Below are 26,874 nucleotides of genomic sequence, written 5' to 3' on the forward strand. Positions count from 1 at the left end.
GAGGTGTTTCTTTGCTAGGCAGAAGTCATGTCTGTGTTTCACAGTCGTCTTTTTTAGCAAATTTGAGCATTTCCCTTTGAACCCAGCTTTAACTTTTTTCTTTAATAACACATGGGATCAATGGTGATTTTTTTTTCCTCCCAAAAAGAAACACTTTCTAGAAATCGAGTGCATTAGTTCCAGGTGTCAGATAAAACTGTGAGAAACATGGAAAATAGAAGGGAAAAATGAGAGTTTGTTTATTTAAATACTGTGTTTGATGTTTCATATGTTTGTGTACTAGAACAAGCAGGTTTAGGCTTTGCTCCAAGATGAGAGTGTTGCCAGTGTTCCATTTAATTGGAGTATGCAAGGAAAAATAAAGATCTGTAGAGCTTCGGAGCAGCTAAGCCACTGTGTAACAGCAATTTCAGTTGTTGCTGCTATAGACTAAATAACACCATGTGGAGAAGGATAATATTCCATAAACCCAGACTGCAGGAGAAGATTCCAGTGATCAGGAGCAAAATTACCCAAGTGATCTAGAAGTTGCAGTTTCTGTGGGAGAGGGAAGGTTTGTGTTATAATGCTCCCAGGCACAGGGTGGCACTTGGGGTGTCATGTGCAGGGCCAGGAGTTGGACTCAGTGAGCCTCGTGGATCTGTTCCAACCCAGGACATTCTGTGACCTGCTCGGTCTTTGAGCAGGATGAGCTCAAGACTGGCAGGAGTGTAAAGGAGGTGAAGAGGTGCTCAGGCTTCACCTAAGTTACACCTGAGTGTCAGCTGTTGTCTCCCTTCCTGCACTGTGCACCTCTAAGAGTTGTTGTGGTTTTCAGGGGAGCCTAGAGGAAACGTTGCAGGACAAAGAGTGGGGCATGGTCTGGTGGCACTTTGTATGTGGCAGATTCAGGTGTCCCTTGGGGGAGACGCTCTGGGCACCCAGTTTAAGCAGCTTGCTGGTCCCGTGCACTGTGGCTGATTCTGTAACCGCTCCTGCCTGCAGAAGAAGCGCCTGGAGAACGCGGGCTCGCTGCCCACGGACGAGTCGGCGTCGCGGCGCATGCAGAGCTTCCCCTACAGCGGGGGGCTCTACGGGGGGCTGCCCCCCACCCACAACGAGGCGGGCTCGCAGCCCCACAGCGTCCACGGCACCGCGCTCATCGGGGGGCTGCCCATGCCCTACCCCAACCTCGCCCCCGATGTGGACTTGACTCCAGTCGTGCCCTCCACAGTGAACATGAACCCAGCTCCAAACCCTGCTGTCTTCAACCCTGAAGCTGTGAATGAACCCAAGAAGAAGAAATACGCCAAGGAGGCCTGGCCGGGCAAGAAGCCGACCCCGTCCCTGCTGATCTGAGCTGGGCTGAGGGAGGGTAGGAGTTACAACTCCAGAAACTTTTCACGTGCGGTATCGTCTTTTTAAAATTTCAGTGTCCTAACAGATGTAATACCAAGATTGGAGGAGTGAGATAATCCTTTAAAGATCTGTCTTCAAATGTTTTTATATGTCTGTTATAAAAAAAAATACAGCTCCCGTCTCCTTTTGAACCAAAACCCCTACAGCCTTTTCTTAGCCACCACTGTCCCAGAGGTCTTTGTGCTGAGTTTGGAGCCACAAGTCGAAGGGGCAGTCACACAGTTTCATTATCCCTTATGGCATGACCCTGCAGATCCGTGTATTTCAGTGCTGGGCTCGCTGTGGTGACGCTGTTCCTGCTGGACATTCTCACAGCAGGGCAGCTCTGTCAAGAGAAAATGTTTGTGGGGCCAAGCCTTGCAGAATCCCATTGGAAGGAGTTGTAAAACATTGCAGAATATAGGTCAGCTTTTATTTTTTATATTTTCAAAACCCCACCAATGTGGGGCATTGTCTTTTTTATTATTACTATTATTTTTAGTTTGGCTACAGCTTGTTTTAATTTCCACATAAAACACTAGATCATCCCATGAGCCATGAGGAAGCAGGTGGGTTCCTTAGCTGTGTTCCAGTTGCAGAATGGGGTCTGTGGGATGGATACAGGCTGCAAACGGGGTGTCCAGCAGGATCAGGCACTGTCTGCACTGTGCCATGGTGACTCCCCTGGATAACTCAGGGTGAAGTCAACACAGTGGAGTTTCTTTTAGACTTGGTGGCCTCTGTAACTTAAATAGTTTCATTTTTGTTTGCAAAGGGAACTTTTAAGTTTAGAGTATATGAGGTTCACCAAGACAAAAAGCTGGGAGGACTGGCGTGTTCCCCACACTAAGATTTTGGCTGCTGGGAACTGCAGGTGAGAATTGAGTGCTACTGAGAGCCAGAATAGGAATTCTCAGTGGACTTGGGTTGTTGCTCAAGCCCTTTAGTTCCTTGGGTTTATATTTGAAAATTATTCACATACTCAGACACATTGTGGCTCTACTTGATGCAAGGGAAGGCCAGAGCTTTATTATTCTTAAGTTTGTTCTGGATTTTTGTACACACTCTTAAAGCAGTTCAGCTACAAGTCACATTCCTTTGCTGTTTGGGGGATCCAGGGAACGTGCACTGAAAGGAGAGCATGTACCTGGCTGTTCACTGTGTGCAGGACTGCAGCTGCCTGGGGAGGTGGTGCCAGGTTGTTGGATCAGGGCTCTGTTCCAGTGGGGTGGGATGCTGGATGGTGCTGGATCAGGCTCTGTTCCAGTGGGGTGGCATGCTGGATGGTGCTGGATCAGGCTCTGTTCCAGTGGGGTGGGATGCTGGATGGTGCTGGATCAGGGCTCTGTTCCAGTGAGGTGGGATGCTGGATGGTGCTGGATCAGGGCTCTGTTCCAGTGAGGTGGGATGCTGGATGGTGCTGGATCAGGGCTCTGTTCCAGTGGGGTGGCATGCTGGATGCACCAGACCCTTTCAGACAGATGCCCCAAAATCTGTGAGTTCTGCTCTGCAGTGATTGCTTCTATCATGTCCCTGAGGTGCCAGCAGGAAGCTGCCCAGCTCACAAGAGCCATGGCTTTAGAGACTGCTCTGTTCCCTCCCCACCCCATCACCTCCAGCTCAGACTGTTCCTCGTGTGGATTCAGCACCTGCTCCATGATCCAGCTGTGCTGCTCTGTGTTTAAGTTGCCATTAATGGTTCAGCTGTTGGGCATTTGCTCTGCTTCCCAGTGCTCCCACAATAACTCAAAATCTTCCTCTTTAGTCTGGCCTCTATGATTTTCATTTCCCAGCCAGTTGCTTTCTGAAGGCAACTCTTTAGAGTAAGACTAGTCAGGACAAACAAAAGTTGAGCAGGTTTCCTTCTTTTTCTTTTGGTTTTTTTTTTTTTTTTAATTTTGGGGGGAAGAGGGTTGGGTTGGGGGATTTTTGGGATTTTTTTTTGCAAGTGGCTCTTAGCAAGATTTTTCTTGACAAGGGAAACTTCACTGCTCGTTTTTTAAAGCTCTTCTCCTCTCAGACTCTGAACCAGCTCTTATTATTTCAGAGCTCAGGGGCCACAGCTGGCCACGAGGGGACAGGAACATCGAGGGGCTTTGTACAGACATTTGTACACTTGTGTAATATGTAATAGGCCTTTTCACACTTCTGTTGAGCTTTTTACCTGTAACCTTTACTATGTTGTAAATTAAATGCAGATTTTGCCAGGTTGGAGAGTGTAGCGTGTTCGTTCCAGTGGTACAGCTGAGCCTGCCTGCCGTGCTGTGGCTCATGGGAGGATCCTGCCATGGCAAAGTGCCCTCCTCCCTGCAGGCCTTGGCCTTGGGCTGCCTCGGGCTGCAGCTCCTAAAGCTGCCCCAGCTGCTTTGCTTGTGACCTGCTCTGCAGCCTCGTGCTGCACTTTGGTACACAAGTGACACTCAGCAGTGGATTTTGAACAGTGGTTGCTTTTGTTGTTCGAGTTGAGTTTTATCTGGTTCTGGCATAATCCTCTCTGTGAGTTGTGCTGCAGAGCCCAGCTCTGCTGCTCTGACAGTGGGGCCTCGGGCAGGCTGAGGCACCATCCCCTGGCTCTGGATCTGCAGCCTGCCCTGGCCTCTCTGGGCTGGCACCCCAGCTCCCCTCGCCTTGCTCAAAAGCCACAGGCTGCTGTGGAACAAAGCCACCACGACTTCCTGAGTCACCAGCTGTGGAGGCTTGCAAAAGGGTGTGCCAAAATAAGGAAAACTGGCAGCAGCCTCTGGAACGTGTGCAGCTCCCAACCCTCACCCTTTGCTGGTTCATCTCCACAGGGAGGCCTGGTCTTCATCTGATTTGTGAGGCTGCCCCAGCAGTCCTGGCAGAGGGGAGACACTCCTTGTTGCAGTCACTTTGACACAGTAAGGCTCTCAAAAACATTGCTCTTCACACATCAAGCTTCTCTAGAAATCAGCATCACAGGGCTTTTAGTAAACATTGACAATTTTGTCCCATTTTCCAAGCAAGTTCCCAATGACAAAATCCCCAATTCACATGCAGTGTAGTGTGATCTCGTGCCCTCCTCCTTTTCTCTTGCTCTTGGCCATCACAGCACTTGCTGAAGACTGAGAAATCCTAAGAACGTGCAGAAAACCAAAAGCCAAACACTGCTGGCAGCAGAGGCAGAGCTGTTGCTTTTCACACACTCGTGGTACTTTATAAAATCCACTTCCCTGATGGCACACAGGTGATCCACACGGCATTCCTGCTGGCACAGCTCCAGGTCATACCTGGCAGAGTTAAACTCGTAGTACAGCTGCAAGTAGTGGGGCTCCCTGGAGATCCTGTCCAGCACTGTCTGCATGGAGCGTGCAGAGCCGTCGGGCACCTGGAAGGCTTCTGTCAGCCTGTACTCTTCTTCCCACTCTGGGAACTCTCCCTGCCCTGCTGAGGCCATCGTGTTGGCACGAGTAAGGTTCAAGTAGTAAGTCACCATATCCTGAGGGAGAGAAAAACAGAACTGGGGAGATACCAGGACAAGACTGGCCCTGGTAAGACACTGGCTCTGGCTTGTTCCCCACTGCAGCACCCCCCACCCCAAGGGCCCTGCCCTTGATGAGGCTTCCTACCCAGATGGGGCACCTGGGGACACCTCGGGTGAGACCCTCCAGAACCCACCCCAAACAGAGCCTGTTTCCTAAGGGGTGGCTTTGCTCTGCTTGACTTTGACCTCCAAACGTGAGAAGCTTTGAGCCTGGCCTGCTTCAGACATCACTCAGTTACTACCAACAGTTACTGTCTGCTGCCCAGCAGCAGAAGCAAGGGCTACACAAGTGTTACTGAGCAAAGTTATCTTCTCAGCTGTGAACAAACTGGAGAACCAAGTTTTTCACAGCTGTTCCCAGTCTCTTGCCCTTTTTCTCTCTGCTTCACTGACTCCCCAGCCTTGCAGTGTATCTTGGTATTCACTTCTGTGCTATAAACATGTAAACAGAGCAACTATAGAGAGCTTCATCCACTACAAAGGAGGGCATAAGCACCCATCCTCCACCTCTTGGCAAACAAGAGACAGGAAACAGAAGCTGCCCCTACAATTCACCTCGATTCAGAGGGACACAAATAATTTTTCAATGGTTTAAAGGTTTTGGAGGGGGTCTGACAGGTCTGTTATTACTCAGAGTAGTTCTGTGATCCATATTATCTGGGGAGCAAAGCAAGTGTCAAATGAAACTCACTAAGGACATGAAGAAAACCACAAAAACTGTCTGACCCTGCCCAGGGGAACTCATCCCAGCAGGATGCACTGGCTGCCAGGGCCGTGCTTTGACTCACTGACACTCCGACCAAATCTTTGTGCCAGACACGAGGCTGAAATATCCTGGCTCAGAGTCCTCTCCCACACCGCCACTCAGCTTCTGTGGACTGAGAAATCCTGAGAAGCCTGTTCTGACTACAGGGGGAATTAAAGTTGTTCCAGAGCTGTTCCTAGAGCTGTTCCTGTGTGGTGCACACAGGGGTCCCCTACCAAGACCTGCAGGGTGTCCTGATCGTACTCGATCACCCGAATGGCAGGGTTGTTGGCTCCATTGCTCACTCCAGGTAACGTTGTTTTCCAGGGAGTCACTCCAGGGGCCAGGAACATGACATTGATTGGAGTACCTTCACAGAAATGCAAAGCAAACTGTGACTGGAGACCATGGCTTGTCCCACACCCTGTCCCCATCACAGTGAGCACCCGGAGCACATTGCACTGCTGACAGCACCCTGTCCCCAGCTCCCTGTGCCACCACCCACACAAAGATTAACCCACGGAACAACACTGGGGACTGGGGACTGAGCACAGGGCTGCTGCAGCCAGCAATGGGCTCTCCAATGCTGGCAAAGGCTCTTGCAGTGAGGGTGGCCAGGGAACCACACCCAGCAAATGTGTCCACCCAGAGCACCCAACACACAGAGATTCACCACTGCTCCCTCAGCAATGCCCAAAGCCCTCAAGAGAGAACAGGCAAGAAGCTGCCAAACATTGAGGGGAAACAACAATATTTGAGGATGAATAGGAAGGAGGGCAGGAGCTACAGATGGGGGTAGAGATGAGAATCACTGTTGCCTCTTGTTGCCCAAAGCGTGTCAGATGCTTTTGCTGGCTTCTTAGCTGCTCTCAGCCAACAGCCACTAAAAACTCTTACGGACAGTGATTCTGAGAGCTGACAGAGCTGTCACACAGGTGCTTGGGTGACCAGAACAGGTACCTGTGTGGCTGTAGAACATGCGAAAGCTGTCTGTGTGATGGTGCCCAAAGAACTGGGCAGCAATCACCGCGTGGTGCTTCTGCACAATTCCCACGTAGCGCTCGTTAAAGCCCCTCCGGAACCAGGGCTTGCCCCGTGTCTTCTCAAAGAAGCCAGGAGGGACGTGCCCCACAATGTAGACCTGCAGAAGCAAGAGCTGCCCTGAGCACAGAGCCCACACCACCCATGCAGCACCAGCCCCCTGCAGCTACGCCCAGAGGGAGCAGAGCAGGAAGAGCTTCCAGGCTGGGGAGAAGCCCAAGTTGTTTATTCAGTCCTTTTAATACCATTTCATCTGCTCTAGAGGCGTTGGTCAGTGTTTCTTCCAGCCACTGGAACTGCCCCCCAGGATCCTCGTCACCAGCTGTCTCATCATTCTGGTCATAGTACAGGTTGGTGTTGAGGACAACCATGCGGCCCCTCATCCCTGGGCCAGGCAGCTTCTCGCTGTAGAAAGCTCCTTAAAAATGCAACCAACGGAGGAAGAGCTGCAGATCTGCTCACACTGGTGGCTGTCATCCCAGACCCCTTTGTTTCCACCCCACTCTGTTCTCCTTAGCAGCAGCCACAGCAGGGTCACTGCCTGGGACAGTGCCCTGACCCCTCCAGGATGTGGATTTGGAGTGACTCCTCCCTGTGTGTCTCCCATTCCCGTGCCCCTCCCAGTGAAGGGAGACCTGAATGGGTACAATGGGCAGCACCAGGAGCTGGGCAGCTCTGGAGAGCCCCAGCACCAGCTGCTACCTTTAAAGATATTTTTCCTCCCTCTGCAGGTCACCACTCTGCGTTCTTTCCAGTAACTTGACAATGGCAGAAGAGACCAAAGTATAAAATAATTTCTCCGCTTGCAAGCAGAGCTCCAAGACAGAAATCAGCATTAAATTGGACCCTACCTCTGCAAATCCTCTATGAATACTGCTGCTCTGAGCACAGAGGCAAGGAAAACTGTTCATGGTATTCTCCCACCCCTCCTCATATCCCCAGCATGCTCTAAACACAAGCCAGTGGTGCCAGACCTGCTCTGAAGAGAGGAAGGGAGGCATCACTCAGCCAGGGCCGCCACAGCTCTGCTGTTTGGCTGTAGATCCTGTGCTCCTTGCCAGGAAACTGATTCTTGGGGTGGAAGTCATGATTGCCCATCGCTGCATAGACCTTGGTACCTGGAGGCAGAGCCAAGGAGGCACAGGGGAGGGCAGTGCTGCAGAGCTCCTCCAAGCTCCTGAGGCACTCCCCGCCTTGGGAAGAGAGCTTTGCCAAGGCCAGCCACCCTCTGCCCTGGGACACCACACCCGTGTGTACCCCACACAGCTCTGACCTGCCCTTGGGACAAGCCAGCCACAGGCAAGTGACTGAGTTGTCACCAGCAGTAACGCTGCTTGCCCCCTGCTGACCCAGGTTATGTCTGAGGGGATCCTGCAGCCTTTTCTGCCTTCATTACTAATGACAGAAACCTTTCTTTTCCTCTCTGCTGAGTGAGCTAACCTGAAACATGAGTGTGCATCAATGCTGTATGGCACAGCAGAATTGAGGCCACCAAACAAGTCCCAGTGACCACAGCCCTTCTGTGCCTTTCCCTGTCCCAATTCTGTCATTTCTCCATCCTGGTTAACCCTTCCCATGAGTCTCTATGCCCCTCTCCCCTTCTCATCCCCTCAAATCCTACCTGGAAATGTCTCTTTTATCAGAGAAGTCAGATTTGCTATTATGTGCAGAACCTTCTCTTCTCCGAGCTGCTCATTGGGGACATGGGGAGTGTCATCTCTAGAGAAACAGAAGCAGCACAGTCACTGTCTGGGACTAGCAGGGCCTGTGCTTACAGCAACGAGCAAGGCAGAGCAACTTGCCAACTCCTCTCTGTGCCTCCTAGCAGAGAAAGGTTAAGCTTTTGGGTGCAGAAGTCAGTGCTATGTTGCCTGGCCAAGACGCTGAGGGAGTTTCAAGAAATCACTCACAGGGAAAATGAGCTCCACGCCAAACTTGCCAGAGTCAAGGAGTGTTCAGACAGCACTCTCAGGGGTTGGGATTGTTGGGGTGTCTGTGCAGGGCCAGGAGTTGAAATCCATGATCCTTGTGGGTCCCTTCCAGCTCGGAATACTCTGTGATTCCAGAATTCACTTCACCTTAAACCCCTGTGCACCCTGCTTCGGGGTGTGTCACAGGCACTAAAGCTGCCTGGAAACACTGCAAGGGTCAGCACTTTGCAATCTGAGGGCATCTGATCTGCAATAACCAAGCAGAGCTGTTTGCCCAGCTGTGATCACCATGAACCGAGGAAATGGCTCTAGGAAGGCAGCAGTCCAGGGCTGCTCCATGTCTGTGTCTGCATTAACATGCTTACAGCATTTGTGGATGATGCTGGGCTGTCCACAAGCCCACTGGAGAGAAAGGAGAACATTCAAAATCATGTCAGAGGACTGGCGAAAATTGCTTGAGGGAAAAAGAATACTCAGCGTAAGGTCACAAGAACCAATAACTACATCTAAGTAGGAACAGGCATCTGCAGGGACAGAAAATGAAAACATGGGACAGGCAACAGCCCTGCAAACTGGAACTGGAGGTTACAGCAAGTTGAGGCTGCACTATCAGAAGAAGGACCATATACACAATCACCATGCAAAATAAAGCTTTTACCGTCTGTGAGTGCTATTGAGGCCTCCCATAGGACAGGGGACCCACCCCTGGAAACCACACCAGGAGAGAACATCCTCCACCGGGGAGGTTTGACTCCTAAAGCAGAACTGTCCCTTCTCGAGACAGGTCTCCAGGCGCCTCACTGCAGCCTGAAGAAATGCTGCAAGCTGCTTTCCTGTGCTCCGTTCCCACTGCTCCGACCGGCAGGGCTGGATGCACGGACACACAGCCCGCAGCTCCTTCCCCTGGGCATTCCAGGGACTCGGACTCACTGTGGGATCACACACGGCCGGGCAGGATGCCCAGAGGACGGACAGTGAGTTGCGATCCTTTTGTCACCTCGCCGCCACGAGCGTCTTGCCGGTGTCGAGCGCCCTCGCTGGGGTTGTGCTTTCCTCCAAACCCGTGTGGCATTACGAGGGCATTATTCTCCCCTCTCCTTTCCAAAGCGGGGCCCATGGAAAGAGCCCTGACCCACCACGAGCTCCTTCTGGGCTGTACTGCCCCTCTCCCGCCCAGCCCCGGTGTCCCTCGGGCCGTCTCACCCGGTCCAGAGCACGAAGTCCGGCGCGGCCAGGCGGCCCCGCATGGCCCGGGCGGCCGAGCGGAGCAGGCTCCAGGGCGCATCGCACAGGTAGCTGCCCCACGGCCCGGCGGGCCCGGCCCGAGCGCCGCCCGAGGGGCACGGCCGCCCCGCTGCCGCCGCCGCCTCGTACCCGGGGTCCCAGTGCAGGTCCGTGAGGTGCCAGAACCGCCCGGAGCCGCCGCACGCACGGGGCAGAGCCACGGCCAGGAGGCACAGCGAGAGCAGCACCGCGAGCTGGCCCGGCCGCATGGCGACACCGCCGCCCGGCCTGTACCGGCACCTGGCCCTTACCGGCACCTGGCCCTGATGGCACCTGGCCCTGATGGCACCTGGCCCTTACCGGCACCTGGCCCTTACCGGCACCTGGCCCTGATGGCACCTGGCCCCGCCCCTGGTCCCGCCCCATCCATGCCAGGCCGGGCAGCGCCCGCTCTTAAAATGGCGGCGGCGGCTTCCGCGCATCCTCCTGCTATTGGACGGAGCCGGAAGGCGGAGGGACGCGATTGGCTGCTGGCCGGCAGAGCGGCGCTGGCGGATTGGGCGGCAGGCGGCGGCGCGCGGGCCGGCGCGCGGGCGGCGGCGGTGCGGAGCGGCGCCATGTGGAGCGGGCACGGTGCGCGGGCCGCGCCGCGCTCGCCGCCTCCGGGGGCCGCGGGCCCGAGGGGCCGCCTCCCGTGATGGCGGCAGCGCCGGGGAAGGGGGTTGTGTCCCCGCCACCGCGTCACGGTCCCTCTCTCTCCCCCCCTTAGGGAACTTCGATGGCGGGTACGGTAACGTGGGCGGCGCGGGGCTCCCGGGCGGCTACACGCAGTCCCCGGGCGGGTTCGGGTCGCCCGCCGGCGGCCAGGCGGAGAAGAAGCAGGTAGGCCGGGCGGGGGCCGCGGGACGGGGCCCGGGCGCGGGGCCGGCTCTGACCGCCCCTCCGCCCCTTGCAGCGGAGCCGCTCGCAGAACATCGTGCCCTGCACCGTGTCGCAGCTGCTGGCGGCCGAGCAGGTGGACGAGACCTTCCGCATCTGCGACGTGGAGATCTCGCAGGTGAGCGCCGGGGCGGCCGCGGCCGGGGCGCGCCCGGGGCCGGCCCCAGTGACCCTTCCTTCTCCGCCGCAGGTCACCATCGTGGGCATCGTCCGGCACGCCGAGAAGGCGCCCACCAACATCCTCTACAAGGTGGACGACATGACAGCAGCCCCGATGGACGTCAGGCAGTGGGTCGATACTGATGTAAGCGTTGGATTTGCTGTGAGCGGGCTTCTTCAGCAGCTTTGGGGAGCAGTGAGAAAAGCTGTAGAATTACACAGTGGACTGGAAGGAACCTGTAAGGGTCATTGATGAGCCCCAGCTCCCTGCTTCTCACAGAGCTTTTTGAATCCAGAAGGTGTGGCTTTTCTGGAGAGTATTTTAAGGATAACATGTCTCAGAAATCTGAGGCAGATGCTGCAGTAGCAGAGATCACTGGTGGTGTCTGCCTGTTCAGTATAGCTGAGTTCAGTTGAACAGTTTTGGGAGGGCAATCGGGCAGATGTTCACTGCCTTACTGCAAGTTTAGCATGACACAGGAATGCTCGTTGTTTGCTTGTTTGAGATGAGCCTGCTTTGCTAAGTTGCTTATTGTGATAATTGAGAAATGGAAACAGGAAACAGCAAACCTCTGTTTTTCCTTCTCTGTTAGGAGGCAGGAGGCGAGAATGTTGTGGTACCTCCAGGAACTTATGTTAAAGTAGCTGGTCACCTTCGGTCCTTCCAGGTAAGGCCGTGTTACCTGTGTGTGAGTCTTGTAGGACTTGCAGTACATGTGGTGCAAATACTCAAATAATGGTATATGTGCATTAAGGCAACGTGCAGTCAAGTCCCAGCTGGTTAGAAAGAGGAGTGACTCTGTCTCTATTGTCTTTCAAAATCACATCTCTCCCCCACTGCTTGCTTGCTCCCAGTGGGATGGGGGGAAATCAGAAGGGTCAAAGTGAGAAAACCCATGAGATCAGATAAAAGCAGTTTAATAAGTAAAGCAAAACAGGGGATGCATTCCACACTTCCCATGGGCAGGCAGGTGTGCCTCCTCCTTCTTTCATCAGTTTTATAACTGAGCATGACACTGGCTGGTCTGGGTTTTCCTGTGGAGCATGGGGGCTCCCAGCTGTTTCCCCTCACAGCTCCTTGTCCCCTCCCAGTTTAATACTGGTGGAGCTGTGTGAGAAGCAGGAAAGCCCTTGGCTCTGTGCAAGGGTTGGTGAGCAATGACTGAAACATCCCTGTGTTACCAGCACTGTTTCCAGCACTAGTCAAAACCAGCCCATGCCACTGTACCCCAGCCAAAACCAGCACAAATGTAGGTCAGAAGGTTTTGGATGAGCTGCATGCAGAGAAGCTCTCTCCCCACTGCTGTCCCACACTCCTGGAGGAAATGGCTGGGTTGGCTGTTAGGCATCTTTGTGTTGCTGTGCTGTAAATTGTTTTCTTTGTTTTGTGTTTGTTGTTTTTTTTTTTGTTGTTGTTGTTTTTTTTTTTTTTCCTCTGAAAGAATAAGAAGAGTTTGGTAGCATTTAAGATCATGCCACTGGAAAACATGAATGAGTTCACCACACACATACTGGAAATTGTCAATGCACACATGATCCTCAGAAAAAATCTTATGGTATGTACAAAGACCCTGATTCCATCGTGGCCCTTCCTGGGTGACTGGTGATCTCCCGAAGAGGGACCTTTCTCTGGGAAAGTTCCCTCGTTGTGGGGCTGGAGAGTGTAAAGCTGGGCAACACTGGAGGTGTAACGGGAGTCCTGGCTTCCTTGGAGAGAGATTGCATTGCAATCTGCTTCCACAAGAAGCTATTTTCACTTGCTGGCTTAGAAATAACAGTGAGTCTTTAACTCTGCGGGCTTGGGCAGCCTGGGTAACCACAGCACTTTCTTTCTCCTGATTGCAGTCAGCATCAAGAGTGCCACAGTCATTTTCCTCCACTGGGATAAGTGACATGGGCGGCTACGGAGGAGGTGGCAGCCTGCCAGTGAACGGGCTGACGGCGCACCAGAGCCAGGTGGGTGCCAGCAGCTCTTCTGGGAGCGCAGCAGTGGCAGCAGAGGCTCCTCTGATGTGATCTGCTGTGGTTCTTGCTCATCCAGGTGCTGAACTTGATCAAAAGCTGCCATGTCCCAGAGGGGATGAGTCTACAAGACCTGAAGCTCCAGCTCCACAGTATGAGTATGTCAACGATCAAGTAAGTGTGTAGAAAGGAAGGATGCTATGGGAATCCAGGCAGTCCTTCCAGAGGCAGAGAGAACAGTGGACAAGCCCAGACACTCAGCTGTGAATCGGGGTGGGTAATTCAGGTGGTCCCAGCAGCACAGGAGCCATAGCTTTTGAAAGATTGACTGTCCTGAGTGAGCTGTTGCCAGTTGCTTTGCTCCTTGTTTTCAAAACAAGCTGTTTATCAGTTCAGTGGCAATGTACTGCAGTGCCTCAGTAGCATTTCTCCTGCTCAAAGACTGCCTTGCTCTCTGCACACTGATAAAAATGTAGGAACAGTCTCTTCTATTCTACTTCACTGTCTCATAACATCTTCTCAAGACTTACAAAAGTTGTCATTACCTTCCATGACCTTTGTATGTTCTGTTCCCTCTGGAGCAGAGTGGTGGGTACTACGTAGGAAGTGCAGAATGATGACTCAAGCAGAGTCTGAGCTTCAGGGGGAGCACGTTGCCATAGCTCTGGAGAAACTTCCTCTGTCACATCACTGCTCATGGGACAGAGACACCAAGAGCTTCCCTGGGCAGCTGCCCAGAGGGAGCTCTGGGGATGTGGTCTGTAAATGGGAATCACCTGGCAGGAAGGTGGTGGCTTACCTCCCTTTGCTCAGTAGTTACCAGCTGTGGGGTTTTTCTTCAAGGCAAGCTGTGGAATTCCTCAGCAGCGAGGGACACATCTACTCCACGGTGGATGATGATCACTATAAGTCAACGGATGCCGAGTAAAGTTCCTTCCATCTGATTTTAGTTCCAAGCAAATGTTTGTCCATGTTTCAAGATACCTTGCTGAGCTCTGTTACATGGAAAGTGACGTTTGCTCTTTGTGGGAAGTCCTGGTTACTGGGTGAATGCCAACTCCTTGGAATTCAAGGGTGAGCAGCATGTGTGTGATTCTGGTAACTGGACCTGATGCTATGCTGTGACCATGTGACTGAAAGTATAAACAGACATGGGAAAACTGAACTCCTCAAAGCTTCAGACCTTTAACTTTGTTTTGGCTCCTTAGAGAGTGCCTGTTAGAAAGAAGAGCCTCTGTATGATTTGTCTTTTATTTCTACAGCTGTTTCTCCTAACTCAGCTTCCATTCCGTTTTCTTCACAAAGTGGGTAGCCCAGAGTAATCTTCCACTGATGTACAGCAATCATGAGAAGATGTTTTTATTTTTTAGTTTGTGCACTTAAATCTATATTTGTACTAGAGCTGATCTTGTTAACTAGAGCTTTTCCAATAAAATGTTAACTTGGGGCACCTTGCATCATGTGTGACTCTAGAGGCTTCTCTGCCTTGAAGAAAAAAACGCTTGACAAAACCTGGGGATAAAAGCACAGCTCATACTTTCAGTTTAACTATTCTTATTTTTTTCCTTAGCTTTTTACTTTGAAGGTTCAAACTGAAATGAATGTCTGGCCAGTGAGAAATTAAATAATTGTACTACTGAAGAAAAGAACATGCATCAGTGTTCCAAATAGGGCCAGAACCATTTCTGCCACCAGAACAGCTGCTCTGCTGTGCAGTGCTGTGCTGACCTGCCCTTCCACTGCAGCTTGCTAAAGGCCCAGGGACACGGGGCCTGCTGGAATAGCAGTGTGTGCACATAAGGCTCGGTTCAGAGGGCTCACAGTCTGGTGAGCTCTGGGTGTTCAGGAGCTCCAAGGGTAGGGTAGAGTTTCTGTTGCCTAGGACTCGTAAAGGACCTGGCTTTGCAAAGGCAGTTCCTTGTGGGCTCGTCCATGGGGCTGGCAGGGAGCCCCAGGGCCTCTGCTCTGCTCTGCCAGGAGTTACGGCTGGGGCCAGTCCCAGTGTTGTGCTTGGGTTCAGTGGCCCATCTGTAGCCCGTGGTGCACCTCTGTGGCTGTGCAGTAGGTGTGTAACAAGTGAACGTTTGGCTATGGCGTTCAGCATATCTAGAAGCCAAAAGTACTGTAATTTCCTTTTTGTAGGAGGTGTGCAGGTTAGGAAGGAAATCCCCGATGATTTTCGTAAGTGAAGATGAGCGGAATTGCTTACAGCCAGAACAGCTGTGCAATTGGATAAATGGCTGCGGCCGGGGCTGCTCCGGCGGCGGGAGCGGAGCCGGGGCTGCCGAGCCGGGGCGGTCACACGGCCCGGGGCGAGGCTGCCCGGGGGGACACACGGCCTGGAGCCGGGCCCAGGGGCGGGCACACGGGCTGGGGTGGGGCCGCCCGAGGGGGACACACGGCCCGAGGCGGTCACACAGCCCGGGGGGGACACACGGCCCGAGGCGGTCACACAGCCCGGGGGGACACACGGCCCGAGGCGGGCACACAGCCCGGGGCCAGGCCCAGGGGCGGGCACACGGGCCGGGGCGAGGCTGCCGCTCCGGGGCGGTCGCACAGCCCGGGGTGGGGCTGCTCGGGGCGGGCCCTGTCCGGGGGTGGGTCCGGCCCGTGCCGGCGCCGCCACCGCCGGTTCCGGGCCGGGCCGCGGGGCCCCGATGTCTCCGCGAACCGCCCCGCCGCGGTTCGGGCCGCTGCAGCTGGCGCTGGCGGCGGCGGGGACGGCGGCGGCGACCCTGGACCTGTGCATGGACGGGTGGGTGGCGGCGGAGTACGCGCGGCGCGGGCACCCCGGCTGGGCCGCGCTGTCGCTGTCGCTGCTCGCCGCCGCCTCGGCCGCCGCCCAGGCCTGCAGCTGGCTCTGGCTGCGCTCCGACCCGCCCGCCCTGCGCCCCGCCGTGCCCGTGCCGCTGCTCGCCGCCCTGCACCTCCTACAGCTCGGCTTCTTCTTTAGGTACGGCAGCCCCGCTCCGAGTTTCCCGCTCCGCCCCAGCCTGCCCCGGTGGCTCTCGGCCCCTCCCGGCAGCCGGGGATGGGGGCGAGCGGTGCCTCGGCTGTCGGAGGGCCAGGACGCTCCCGCGCGGAGCGGATCGGCCCAGCCCGGCTGGGGCCGGACGGAGAGTGCCGGTGGGAGCGAGGGGAGTTTCCCTCGGGCTCTGCTCTGTCTCCCGGGGCTGTTGCCGCTGCCCTGCGGACAAACGGAGCAGCGCCCCGAAACCTCGTCACGGCCCCGGCGCTGCCGGCAGTTGAGGGGAGCAGCGAGGCCGAGCCGGGGGAAGGGAATAATCCGGGCAGCTCCGCCGAGATCAATGCTCAGTGTTTTACACTTACACTTCACCCGTGGCTGGGCATCGTGTGGCTGCTGTGGTGTGTGGTTTGAGCAGGGGAAGGAGGGCTTTGGACATAGTTTAGTGGGGTTTGTTGTCCTGTCAGGAGTTTGCTGAGCTGGCAGGGCAGCATGGGGACCAAGGTGTGTGCCTTGCGTGGCCCCTCACCAGCAGCTGGTCCCCACACAGGTGCCTCTATGCGCTGAAGGTGGGCTGGAGGGTGTGCTGGGCAAAGGCAGAGGAGGAGGATGAGCAGAGACACATGGCCTTCCTCTCCCACGACATCAGCATGCTGCGTCTCTTCGAGACCTTCCTGGAGAACACCCCGCAGCTCACCCTGCTCCTCTACATTATCCTGCGGACAAACAAGGCTGAGCTCTCCCAGGGTGAGGGGACTGGGGGCAAGGGAGGGGGCTGTGGGGGTACAGGCTTGGGTGGGGCAGATCAGACAGGCTGTCCAGGGGCTGGAGGACCCAGCAAGACACTTGCAGTGTCCTTCTGCTCCCGTGTCACTCCTTCCTTTGACATGTCACGCTATAGAGTGGACCCCTGTCCTGCACTCACATGCTCCAATGGACCATGCTGGGCTTGGGGTGGGGGGGTTGAAGCTGTGGGACCACTGTGGTCATTCTTTATGTGCCTGGGGAGTAGGGAGCTGCTGATGTTGGTATGGGTGAAGCACAGGCCGCTGAGCGGGGGCTGTGGTGCCCTTCCCAGGGTGGGGAGCAGGTATCATTGCAGGGAAATGGGGAGCCCAGCAACGTGGGAGCCAGCACTCACCTGCCTGTGTGGGCTGAGGGCTTCCATGCCTGGGAGATGGGTTCTGCAGAGCTGTTCAATCCCAGCACTTCTTCCCCTTCTTCTGAGCAAGGCCAGGCACCAGCCTCCTTGTCCTCAGGTCAGGGGAGAGATGCAGGGGCTGATGCTCTGACCCTGACAGCGGCTGCTTTGTGAGCTGGGGGAAAACTCATTTTAGCAGTGGTGGGCAGGGAGAGGTTTGAGCCAGGCTGGGCCACCCTTTGACCCCCCTCAGCATTTTCACCTGTGTGTTTGCAGGCCTGGGGATGGGCACGGCGTTCCTGTGTGTGTCCTGGTCTCTGCTGGACTACCACCAGTCCCTGCGCTCCTTCCTGCAGGACAAGTACGAGCTGAGCCTGGGTTCCTCCATCATCTACTTCCTGTGGAACCTCCTCCTCATCTGCCCCCGCATCCTGGCGGTCGCGCTCTTCGCCCTGCTCTGGCCCTACGGTGTGGCTGTGCACTTCCTACTGGTGTGGCTGGCCATGTTCCTCTGGGTCAGCCTGCAGGGCACGGACTTCATGGAATCAGCTGGCCCCGAGCAGCTGTACCGGGCCATGGTGGCCGTGATCCTCTACTTCAGCTGGTTCAACGTGGCGCAGGGGAGGACGCTGCACCGCAGCATCATCTACCACGGCTTCATGCTGGTGGACAGCGCGCTGCTGGGCCTCGCCTGGCTCTGGGGCCGGGCTCCCGAGGAGGAGCGCTCATACCTCGTCCCCGTGGTCTCTGCAGCCCTGCCCTGCTACCTGCTGGGGCTGGGGCTGAGGGCCACCTACTACAAATGGCTGCACCCCAAGGCGCGGGTGCGGCAGGAGGGCAGATACGACGAGGTGGACGCCAATGGAGGGGGGGATGGGGTGGAGTTCCGCTCGTTTTTGGAACCAGAGCTGGTGAACGGGCGGATGCAGCGGCTGGCCCAGACCCACTTCTCCTTGTCCCAGCCGGCACAGCAGCACACGCTGAATGGGGCTGCTGCTGCAGAGTCTGCTGTCTGAGGGCAGCTCCTCTAAAGGGACATGAGGGGGGAGGTAGATCTGTTGGTGTGCCCCTGGTGGTGCCCCCCAGGCTGTTGTTTTGGAGGCTGGAGGGAGCTGGCAGAAACCAGGGGTGATGTGGAAACACGCAGTGAGTCCCATGGCACTCAGCATGGCTCCCGTGGCTGTACCCTTGGGGAAGCCACAGTGTTTGTGGAGAGTCCTGCACACTGTAGCGTATGGCTGCACTGCTGCGTCAACTTTTCTTGTTATTTATTACTAGCTTTTTCAAAAAAGAAAAATGAAAACAAGAGCACTGTTTTATTTTCTCTGTGCCTGCTGCTGCCATTGCTGTGCTGGGTTATGGGTGGTGGGGCAGGGAGGACCTGTTTCCTCCATGGTTGTGGCTATCTGACCTTTCTATTTCCAGCCAGGATTTTCCTCCCTGTGTTAGTTGTGGTGTTAAGGTCAAAGCTCACCTGTTATCAGTGCGTTCAGGGAGGGATGGGGAAGGAGGCCTGTGCTGGGAGGAGTGGCTGCAGGGTGGCTCAGGGCTTCCTGCTTATTATGGACACCTCCTGCTCCCTTGGCTGCCATTCCCACCACCACAGCCCGGGCCGTGCTCCCAAGGCCGTGACCAGGCTGGAGCTGGCCACAGCATTTCTCAGCCACTGGTGGCTGTGGTCAGTGTGGTCAGCAGTGGGCTCAGTGCTGTGCCAGCTCCGGGGCACAGACACCCACCCGCACTCCCCAGGTGGGGCTGCCTCCACCCAGCTCAGTGCCCAAGCCCCAGAGCTGTTGCCCAGCTGGCAGCTGTGGCACATCCTGGCTGCCCACAGCACTGACCTTTGGCTCCTTCCCCCCATCTCCATCAAATCCCTCCCAGCAGCCCATCCCAGGAGGAAACTTCGAGCCAGGGAAGGCATCTGGAATGCAGCTGGAGGAGCAGCTGAAATGCTGTTGCACAGCTGTTCCTGTAAGCAGCTCAGCCCTGCCCAAGGCCAGCAGCACAGGGTGGGAGAGAGGCCTTGCCTTGTGCCAAAGCAAATGGGAAGGGAAGGTTTTTTGCAGGAAGCACCATGTGCCTGCCCTGGGCACCTCAGCAGGGCCCAGGAGCAGGTCCCTGCCCCACTGGCTCCCCAGGACTCCCCAGGAGCATGGGGGCTCTGGTGGCTGCACGGTGACCTGTGGCACCCTGAATGCTCCTGCTGCTGCCAGGCCTGGCTCGGGCTGTCACAGGGGCAGAGAACAGGCTGAAGCACTGACTATAGAAAATAAAGACTTTATTTTTTTTTTTCCAGTTCACAGGACAGTTCCCATTACAGACCATGAGCAGGCAAAGGCCCCACAGCCAGCAGCACCTGAGATCACCCCTCATAGCAGAGCAGAAGAGGTGCTGTGGGCTCCAGGGGTCCTACTGCTTCCCACCAGTGCCAGCACAGACATCTCCCCAAGGGCTGTTAGAGGCAACAAATATTAGTGGATCAGGTGTTTTTTAAAGCCTCTGTGGCTGTGTTGAAGCTAAAGGGGAAGCCAGCAGGACCCAGGTGAGCTCAGGTGCTCTGGGCCTCCAGGCTGACTGTCCTTCAGGTGTTCAGGTTTGCTCTCCCATGACCCCTGACCTGACTGTAGCTGAACTGGTGACAGAGACAGGAGTAAATCAATGCTTGGATAGAGATGCTGTTCTTGCCTCAAAAGAGACAGGAAAAGGCTTGAATTCAGCCAGTAGAGGAAAAAATAAAACAGCCAGGTCACCTCTTTATTAACAAACACAGAAATGTACCATCAACCTCCTGTTATAAAAGTACTTTACATACATTCAAGGAAACATCATATAAATACCAGTATGAAATGTCAGTGGCTGCGAGTTCCACACTCAGCTAAAATTTTACCAACATCTTAAAATTTTCTTAAAACATTTGAAGTAAACAAACACAAAGCACAGCCAGCTGCCAGGCAGCTCAGGCCTGCAGGTCCAGCACCTGCTGCCAGTGCCTGGGCAAACCCAGCCCCTCTCCAGCACGGCTCTGCTCGGCTGCCTCCGATGGCAGCACGTGGGCCGTGCCGGTGGTGGGAGGTTAAGGCACAGGTTTGAATCCCAAATTCAGCCAGCTGGAGTATGAGATATGCTCCCAACAGGCTGCTGCACAGACTGGGACAGCTCCCCAACCTGCTTACAGGAGACCTTTGGATGGGCTGAGGGATGTTCAGGTCAGCACATTCTCTTCTGTGACTACAACTGAGTCCTGATCCTCTGTGACAGTTCCAGCCTGGGAGCAATGAGGCTGCTCCTCACACACCCTGGCACTTCACAGGGACCCCAGAGGAACTGGACCCTATGGACCCAGCAGTAAGGGAGCTGGACCTGCCTCAGCTGCCTTGGAACAGGTGCAAACACACCTTGGCTCTCCATTTGGTGCAGACAGAGAACACCCCTGGATCCTGCTCCCCTTTCCAAATCCCCTGCTGAGCACTCCCAGCCCCTGTTTGCCCCCGGGCTCTGCTGGGCCAGCAGCCCCCGGGCAGCCCAACACCCTTCCCTCTGCTGAGCTGCCCAGTGACACCCACAGCAGACTCCTCAGATTTTCCTCATGGGATGAGCAGCTCCCACACAGCATGTTCCTGCTGCAGAGCTCCTGGGGAAATACACAGACCCAGTATCCACCTGGGATCAGAGCACAAGGCCAACTCCTGGCAAGGAGCTGAATGGAAAGCAGATCACTCCTGACTCCAGGGACCACCCTGGAGAAAGAGAATTGCCTTTGATTCCAATTTAATTAATCTCAAAAAACCCAAAACCAACCAAACCCAAGGAGAAATTGGAGCTGGTACCATGTGAAATAAACCTCCCAGGTCCAGTCCCTGAGCACGAGGTATCCAAACCCCTGGCTCTAGGCACCTTCTACCCCCTGGTCACTGGAGCTGGCCCAGGAACAGATGCCCCCAGGGCACAGCAGAGCCTGTGCAAAGCTGGCCTAGCAGCTTCCCCTGCACTGATGGAAATTAACCCTCAGTAATTAAAGCCATGAAAGAAATGCAGCAAACACATCCTGCCTGTATGGGCACAGCAAATGGGTCAGTGTCCTCCCTGCAGTGACAGACTTTCAGCCCAGCCTCCTGATGGCTGATGTGGGGCTGATGACCACGATCTGGAGGGGTCTGGGAGCAGCCACAGGCCTGGCTCTGCAGGAGCAGCAGCAGCAGGTTCTGGGGCACAGCACACACCTGTCCTCAGGGCACCTGCTGATCTGGTGCCATCAGGGTGCACGGGGGGGACCACCAAACACTGCCTGAGCTGGCACAAAACCAGCCCCTGTGCCAGCCCCAGTCCCTGGCTGGCTGTTCCTGGCCAGGGGAGCTGCAGGTCACTGACTCCAGCCTCTGCTCTGAGACAGCTGCGGAAAAATCAGCATCACCATCCCTCCCAAGTGCTCCATGCTGCCAAGTCACAGTGTCTTAGAAAATTAAGTCCCTCTTAACAAGGCATTTGTTTGTCACTATGTAGTTAGGCTAATGCAAAGAATATAAGAAAATTGAATCTGATTCTACTAAAAGGAACTTACAAATAGGGTCAGGAACACAGAGGTGAAGGTTATACCATAGCCAGAGCCTTCTCTGTGCAACATTCATGAGGATTTAGGAATTAGATTATTCCTAGTCCAGGTGAGGACTCAGTTCACATCTGAGCAGTCTGCACCAGTCTGCTGTACCTGATGTTCAGAGGCCATTTCATTTTTCTTTGCAGGGAAAATCTGTAGGATCTACAGTCCAGACAAAGGCTGAAATCCAGTGATCTCCTGCTGCCTAAAAGGGCTTCTGCACACATTGACTAGAAGCCACTGGGATCAACTCAGAACAGCAATACTTGCCTCTACAAGGAACCACATATTCCAGAAGCATTCCCTTACATTTATATTTTCCAGTAATCCCACACTGAGGAAATAACATAAGGACATTGCAATAAATTAACTGTTTTGAACAACCAGGGAAGGAAAGAGGACACATTTTACAGCAATAGAGGTATTTTTGACATTTTCATTAATATTTCCTATGAAAAAAACCCACAGCTCTTCGGCTTTGCAAAACAAGGGAGGTTTAAGCTCTGCCATCAGCGTTTTCCTATAAAAATAAATTTTTGTGTTTACTTGGTTCTACAACTAAGCTGAATAGAAAGAAGAAGGCTCTTACACATAAATCTGCTGTTTATGGCCCCTCCCTCTGGAGGCACCTGCATTCAGCTGGCTCTTTAAGTCCCTTCTGCAGACAAGCTCTAGCTCTGCTGAGTCTAGAGCTTCTTCACAGGACACCTCTGGACGTGGCAGGGCCCAAGCTCCCAAGGAACAACCTGCTGTCATATTCCACTGTACAGTTTGCATTAGGTATGTTTTCTTCATCAAGCTGAAAGGTGAGTCCCCAAACATGTGAGATTTCTGTCCCCCCAGTAATGGAGAGGGCTGGCGGGAGCTGCAGTCACGTCTTTGCTCCAGCTTCTTACAGGAAGTCCAGCTCAAGGGCTTGGTGAAGGGACACGAGGTCAGCATGATTTGTGATCCTCCAGAATGGCATGTTGTGCTGTAAAGAGAGAGGACAGTCAGGCTTAGGCAGGGATTTTCAGCTGAGCTGGAAGCAGGCTGGGTGGAGCTGCAGGGCTGTGCAGAGTGGTGGTTCTGAGCCCATCACTCTCTGGACAGACCTCAGCCGTGTGCACATCTGTATCTGGAGCCCATCTTATGTGCACAGCTGTGTGTGACAGGCACCAGCACTGACTGTCAGCTGCTCACAATGGAAACCTTGGCTGTGAGCTGCTGCTGCTGCACCCAGGAATGCCTGTCCAGGGCTGACAGCTCTGGCACGTGGCAGAACGGGTGAAGCCTGCAGATCAAGGTCCTTACAGTCATCTTTGCCCTTCACTACTAATTAGCACAAGTGAACAGCCCATCCAGGCCTGTCCAAATCAATCAATCTCTCTGCTGCTTGTTTGTAATCCAGCCTAATGGCAGGTGCTGTATTGATCTGCTGCTGTTCCTGAGCCCTGACTCCTCCACACTCCTGAGGAACTGCAATATCCTGACAGTCACAGGCTCTGATCTGCATACAGAGCCACGGAATCATCAAGGGTGGAAGGGGCATTCAAGATCACTGAGTCCAAGCTTTCAACATGCTACATCCAACATGCTATACTAAGACACTGCTGACAGGGACAGTGTAATATGCAATCCTAAACAAAAGTAAAAGAGAAACTTTCAACACCCAGGAGCCAGAAAACTGCCCATCTCAACACAATGGAAGATCTCTTGCATCAAAGGCAAACTTTGCTCCTGGCTGCCCTGGCCTGAAGAACTCAGCCTTGGAAGAAGAGTCCTTGTAAGGAAAGCCTGCCAGCATGTTCCCTTTGCACTGCCCCACCCGTGCAGCCAGACCCACCTGCTTAGCTGCCACCTCCTCGTCACGCCCATCTCCGATCACCACGTACGTCACCTTCTTTCCAAACCGTGACACGATCCTCTCGAAGCAGCTCTCTTTACCTGCCAAAGACAATCCCCCTGTAAGGAGCCTCAGGCAGAGAGAAACAGAGCCTGAAAGGTCCCTTCCTCCCAGTACAGAAACACTTCTTGTCTTACTGGGCAGGGCTAGCACCCAGTTCAGCTCCCGAGGCCAGAAGCCTTCACCACGTGGATCACAGCACGGGCTGCTCAGCTGCAGAAATGGCATTTCCCCATGTAAAGATCCCAGTTAATCCTCAGCAGATGGCACAATGCCAGACTTGGCACAATCCCTTACCTATTTTTGTAGCACTATAAATATTTTCAATGGGAAACACCTCGCCCAATCCATACAGAAGAACTTTGGCAAGAGCTGGCATCAGTTGGGTGGTTGTGATCAGGATGTTCTCACAGTTTTTTCTGAAAGAAGAAAAACACTTGTAACAGCACATCTACAGGAATGGCACCAGAACTGCTCCAGGCAGTCTGATCAGCTTGCCCAGGTGCCACGGGCTGTCTGCTTTCAGGAGGCATTCTAGGACAAGGTTTTGCAATTTTTGCTTGTTTGCTTCTGGCAGAATTCCCCGACAGAAAAACCATTTGGTGAGCATGGGGACCTTGCTAACGACAGGTGTTGCAGCAGAGAAACAGGTGAATTTCTTGCCCTCAGTCACTTTGAAGCAGAGTGACAGGAGCAGTGCCCAGCACAGTGCTGCACCCCAGGGCCAGAAAGGGCTGAGAAAGCCTCACATGCACTTCCAGGTTCCATACCTGGACTGGATGAGCAGCAGGGATTTTAATGCAGTTTCCAGCCAGGAATCTGTCAGCACTTCTATGTCAGTCCTCAGTCGCTGCAGAGCTTCCCTCTTCTGTGGGCTAAGCAGGCCTGCAGGGTGAGGAACATGTGTTTGCCTGGCAAGTCTGACACAGGGAGGGCTGTCCCCCAGTGCACCAGCTGCCTGCTCTGCAATAAATAACACAACTGAAGGCCTCTGGAAGCTGGACTGTCTGTCTCAAAGCAATGAAAGAAACCAGCTCCCAGTGACATGAACGGGCCCAGACATCCATCCCGGACTGTGACCGTGGGAACTGGGCAGACACTCATCTGTGATTATTTCAAAGCATTTCTCAGGATGCAGGCAAAGGCACTTCTCTCCTACAAAGCACTTACAGTGGGGTCCAAGGCCACAGAGCAGGGGAAGGAGTCTACAGTCTCCCTCTCTGACTTTCTGCTTTCCAAGGACCCTTTCCACTTTAAGTCCTTTTATATTTTTTTAACTACCCCCCTTCTTTTATTCCCATGCTTGTAATTGCTTTTAGATACCATTTTCTTCAAGCTTCCAGTTTTGAATTAAAAGCAGACAGAAGCGGAGCCCATTTCTGGGAGCCTGCCCATCTCTCCAATTCCCATCCATGAGGTACGAGCCCCCCTCACTCCAGCCTTCTGCTACACCAGTCCTCTGCACTGAGGCCACAGAGGGACCCACAGCAGGCTGCACTGACAGCTGCTTCATCATGTAGCTTTCCACAGCTCCTGAAAAACTCTGCATTCATGTTTCCCATAAGCAAAATATGAAATCATGGTCTGATCCCCCCTACAAGAAATCAGGTAACTGCAGCACACTGAACTGCAGACCTATACTGACAGAGTTTTAAGGCTGAAAGCTGTAGCTTTGAACACCTGGTTTTCAGGAAATATGTCCCAAAAAATACATTTATCAAGGTTTTTGTGTAGGCAAAGGGTATCCAAGCCCACAACTAACCAGGCCAAGCCACCCTACCAGGTGAGCTGCTCCAGCAACGTTCCTTTTCCAGGGGTGGCAATGCCAAGCTTCAGACTAAACAGAAAATTCATCTCCATTTGCTCGCTATGGTTTGCATGATTATGACTGCTTTGGAGTTAAAGGGAAGCAAAACTAGATGGCTTTAAGTGACTTTGTGGACAGAGAGCAGAGAAGTCATATCAAACTGTGGGCCTAACAGCCCAGGGGTGACTCCCGTATTTCCTGACAATGGCATGAGCAAAGGCAGACTTTGTGGAGACAAGAATGAGACCTCCTGAGCAGCAGGGCAAATGAGTCATCCAGGCCACTGCTGAGCAGAGTGCCAGGCAGCCTTTCATACCCAATTAGCAAAGAGATACTATCTGCACCATACCTTTGCCTCTAGGACTGAGTACTCATCCTTATCTCCACGGTAAATCACAGCCTGCACTGGCACACTGCTCAGTTTTGGAAGACATACTCTCTTAGATTCCATGGAAATTTGATCCCAGTTAGCACCAGGAGAATGCTTTACTTCTCATGTCCACACATCAGGAAAGCCAAAGCTCTGAGGAAGGATGGAGTGTGGCCCCACAAGCTCTGCTCAGTGCTCAGCCCTCAGTGCAGGTGACACTCACCTCCAACGTTAGTTTTGTACTTGTTGTAGATCTCGCGTACCCTGCGGTAGCGGAAGGCCAGTTTCCTCATCCAGTCCACCCCCTGCACACCCACCGAGGAGCTGTGGTTTGCATTGCTTCCCGAGCCACTGAACCCATCCGTGGAGAAGTTGTAGTTGCTGTTGCAGGAAAGCAGATGTGTTAGCTGTGCCACAGCAGCACAACCACTGCAGCATTTCTGGTGAGGCTGCTGATGGCAGGGCTGGCAGCAGCTGGAGAACACCTCGGAGAGGAGCTGCACAAGCAGCCTGGCACCTGGAGAGCAGAGCCTGGCTCCTGTGGGCATGCTGACAGCCAGCTACAGCTGCTGCTGCCTCTGAACTGCTGCACTGATACAACTCTTTTCATACCCTCCACTACAAAACCCTCCTTTGTTCTTTGGCTGCTCACTCCTCTGCCATGGAGCATCCTTCCCACTGACCCCTTCCTCATCCTGCAGCAATAAACCCCAGCACACCATCTTCCAAACACAGCATCCATGCCTTTCCATCACAACTGCAGCTCCACAAGCAGATGAGCTGCTTCACCAGCTTATAACTGCAGAAAGCAAGTCCTGCTTCACCACTTTCCCTGTATTTCTTTCCCCCTGACAGATCTTTCTCAAGACTTCTTCATGAGCCAGTTCAGCTCAGTAAAAAGCCTACCTCCCCCTGTTTGCTAGTGAGCACCATAAGCTCTCAGAGGGATGCAAACCACAGGGGGACTTTCAAAGGTCAAGATCATGGAATCACAGGATGGTTTAGGTTGGATAGGACCTTCAAGATCATCTCATTCTAAACCCCTGCCATAGGCAGGGACTTTTTCCACTAATCTAATTAGAGTAGCCATTAGATTAGGTTACTAATCTAATGCTGTCATCATGAGATCTGGTTCTCCATTCCTCACTGGTCACTGAGCACAGAGGCAGTATTTAACAGTGGACAATGTAATTCACAGTGTCATTTCAAAACTCTTAATGCTTTTTAGGTCT

The 26,874-nt window shown here is 53.9% G+C and overlaps 5 protein-coding genes across 13 annotated transcripts in view; 3 read left to right on the top strand and 2 right to left on the bottom strand.

Moving 5' to 3' along the window:
• The window catches only part of PPP1R8 (protein phosphatase 1 regulatory subunit 8), a 21,769-nt gene extending 18,183 nt beyond the window's left edge, over positions 1-3,586 (top strand). The window contains exon 7 of the mRNA XM_038160873.1: positions 985-3,586. Coding sequence (XP_038016801.1) covers positions 985-1,338 — 354 coding nt within the window. The 3' untranslated portion in view covers positions 1,339-3,586. The remainder of the gene's footprint in view (positions 1-984) is intronic.
• SMPDL3B (sphingomyelin phosphodiesterase acid like 3B) lies at positions 2,385-10,232 on the bottom strand. Of its 2 annotated transcripts, XM_038160870.1 has the most exons (8): positions 10,204-10,232; positions 9,800-10,120; positions 8,287-8,384; positions 7,640-7,783; positions 6,911-7,083; positions 6,585-6,765; positions 5,861-5,994; positions 2,385-4,834 (listed from the first exon to the last, which is right to left on the bottom strand). In XM_038160870.1, exons 2-8 carry the CDS (start codon positions 10,087-10,089, stop codon positions 4,442-4,444), a joined length of 1,413 nt encoding a protein of 470 aa, XP_038016798.1. In that variant the 5' UTR covers positions 10,090-10,120; positions 10,204-10,232; the 3' UTR covers positions 2,385-4,441. The 2 variants fall into 2 exon arrangements, with proteins under 2 accessions (XP_038016798.1, XP_038016800.1); XM_038160872.1 differs by lacking the exons at positions 9,800-10,120; positions 10,204-10,232 and adding an exon at positions 9,527-9,787.
• Positions 10,233-10,368: 136 nt separating this feature from the next.
• Positions 10,369-14,337, top strand: RPA2 (replication protein A2). The gene is made up of 9 exons (XM_038160702.1): positions 10,369-10,453; positions 10,590-10,702; positions 10,776-10,877; positions 10,950-11,063; positions 11,512-11,586; positions 12,361-12,474; positions 12,764-12,874; positions 12,960-13,054; positions 13,724-14,337. The coding sequence occupies exons 1-9, from the start codon at positions 10,438-10,440 to the stop codon at positions 13,806-13,808; spliced, it is 825 nt and encodes a 274-aa protein (XP_038016630.1). The 5' UTR covers positions 10,369-10,437; the 3' UTR covers positions 13,809-14,337.
• A 1,009-nt stretch (positions 14,338-15,346) lies between these two features.
• XKR8 (XK related 8) lies at positions 15,347-18,305 on the top strand. The gene is made up of 3 exons (XM_038160706.1): positions 15,347-15,833; positions 16,396-16,592; positions 17,263-18,305. Exons 1-3 carry the CDS (start codon positions 15,538-15,540, stop codon positions 18,000-18,002), a joined length of 1,233 nt encoding a protein of 410 aa, XP_038016634.1. The 5' UTR covers positions 15,347-15,537; the 3' UTR covers positions 18,003-18,305.
• A 942-nt stretch (positions 18,306-19,247) lies between these two features.
• Positions 19,248-26,874, bottom strand: part of EYA3 (EYA transcriptional coactivator and phosphatase 3) — a 51,164-nt gene continuing 43,537 nt past the window's right edge. For all 8 annotated transcript variants that reach the window (XM_038160975.1, XM_038160981.1, XM_038160979.1 and 5 more), the window contains 5 exons: positions 25,866-26,023; positions 24,236-24,350; positions 23,763-23,884; positions 23,406-23,506; positions 19,248-22,553 (listed from right to left, as the gene is read on the bottom strand). In XM_038160975.1, coding sequence (XP_038016903.1) covers positions 22,473-22,553; positions 23,406-23,506; positions 23,763-23,884; positions 24,236-24,350; positions 25,866-26,023 — 577 coding nt within the window. In that variant the 3' untranslated portion in view covers positions 19,248-22,472. The remainder of the gene's footprint in view (positions 22,554-23,405; positions 23,507-23,762; positions 23,885-24,235; positions 24,351-25,865; positions 26,024-26,874) is intronic.

This window comes from Motacilla alba, chromosome 23 (assembly GCF_015832195.1).
Source record: "Motacilla alba alba isolate MOTALB_02 chromosome 23, Motacilla_alba_V1.0_pri, whole genome shotgun sequence".
In the NCBI taxonomy this organism is placed as follows: Eukaryota; Metazoa; Chordata; class Aves; order Passeriformes; family Motacillidae; genus Motacilla; species Motacilla alba.

Bases quoted from the DNA above. Each gene is read 5' to 3' on its own strand.
- SMPDL3B (XM_038160870.1), bottom strand. From the start codon at position 10,089: ATGCGGCCGGGCCAGCTCGCGGTGCTGCTCTCGCTGTGCCTCCTGGCC. The intron at 7,784-8,286 runs GTAGGATTTGAG...CTCTGCCTCCAG, and splicing joins GATAAAAGAGACATTTCCAG to GTACCAAGGTCTATGCAGCG. The intron at 6,766-6,910 runs GTATTAAAAGGA...TTGCTTCTGCAG, and splicing joins CCTCTAGAGCAGATGAAATG to GTCTACATTGTGGGGCACGT.
- RPA2 (XM_038160702.1), top strand. The intron at 11,064-11,511 runs GTAAGCGTTGGA...CTTCTCTGTTAG, and splicing joins GGCAGTGGGTCGATACTGAT to GAGGCAGGAGGCGAGAATGT. The intron at 13,055-13,723 runs GTAAGTGTGTAG...TTTTTCTTCAAG, and splicing joins ATGAGTATGTCAACGATCAA to GCAAGCTGTGGAATTCCTCA.
- XKR8 (XM_038160706.1), top strand. From the start codon at position 15,538: ATGTCTCCGCGAACCGCCCCGCCGCGGTTCGGGCCGCTGCAGCTGGCG. The intron at 15,834-16,395 runs GTACGGCAGCCC...GTCCCCACACAG, and splicing joins CAGCTCGGCTTCTTCTTTAG to GTGCCTCTATGCGCTGAAGG. The intron at 16,593-17,262 runs GTGAGGGGACTG...GTGTGTTTGCAG, and splicing joins CAAGGCTGAGCTCTCCCAGG to GCCTGGGGATGGGCACGGCG.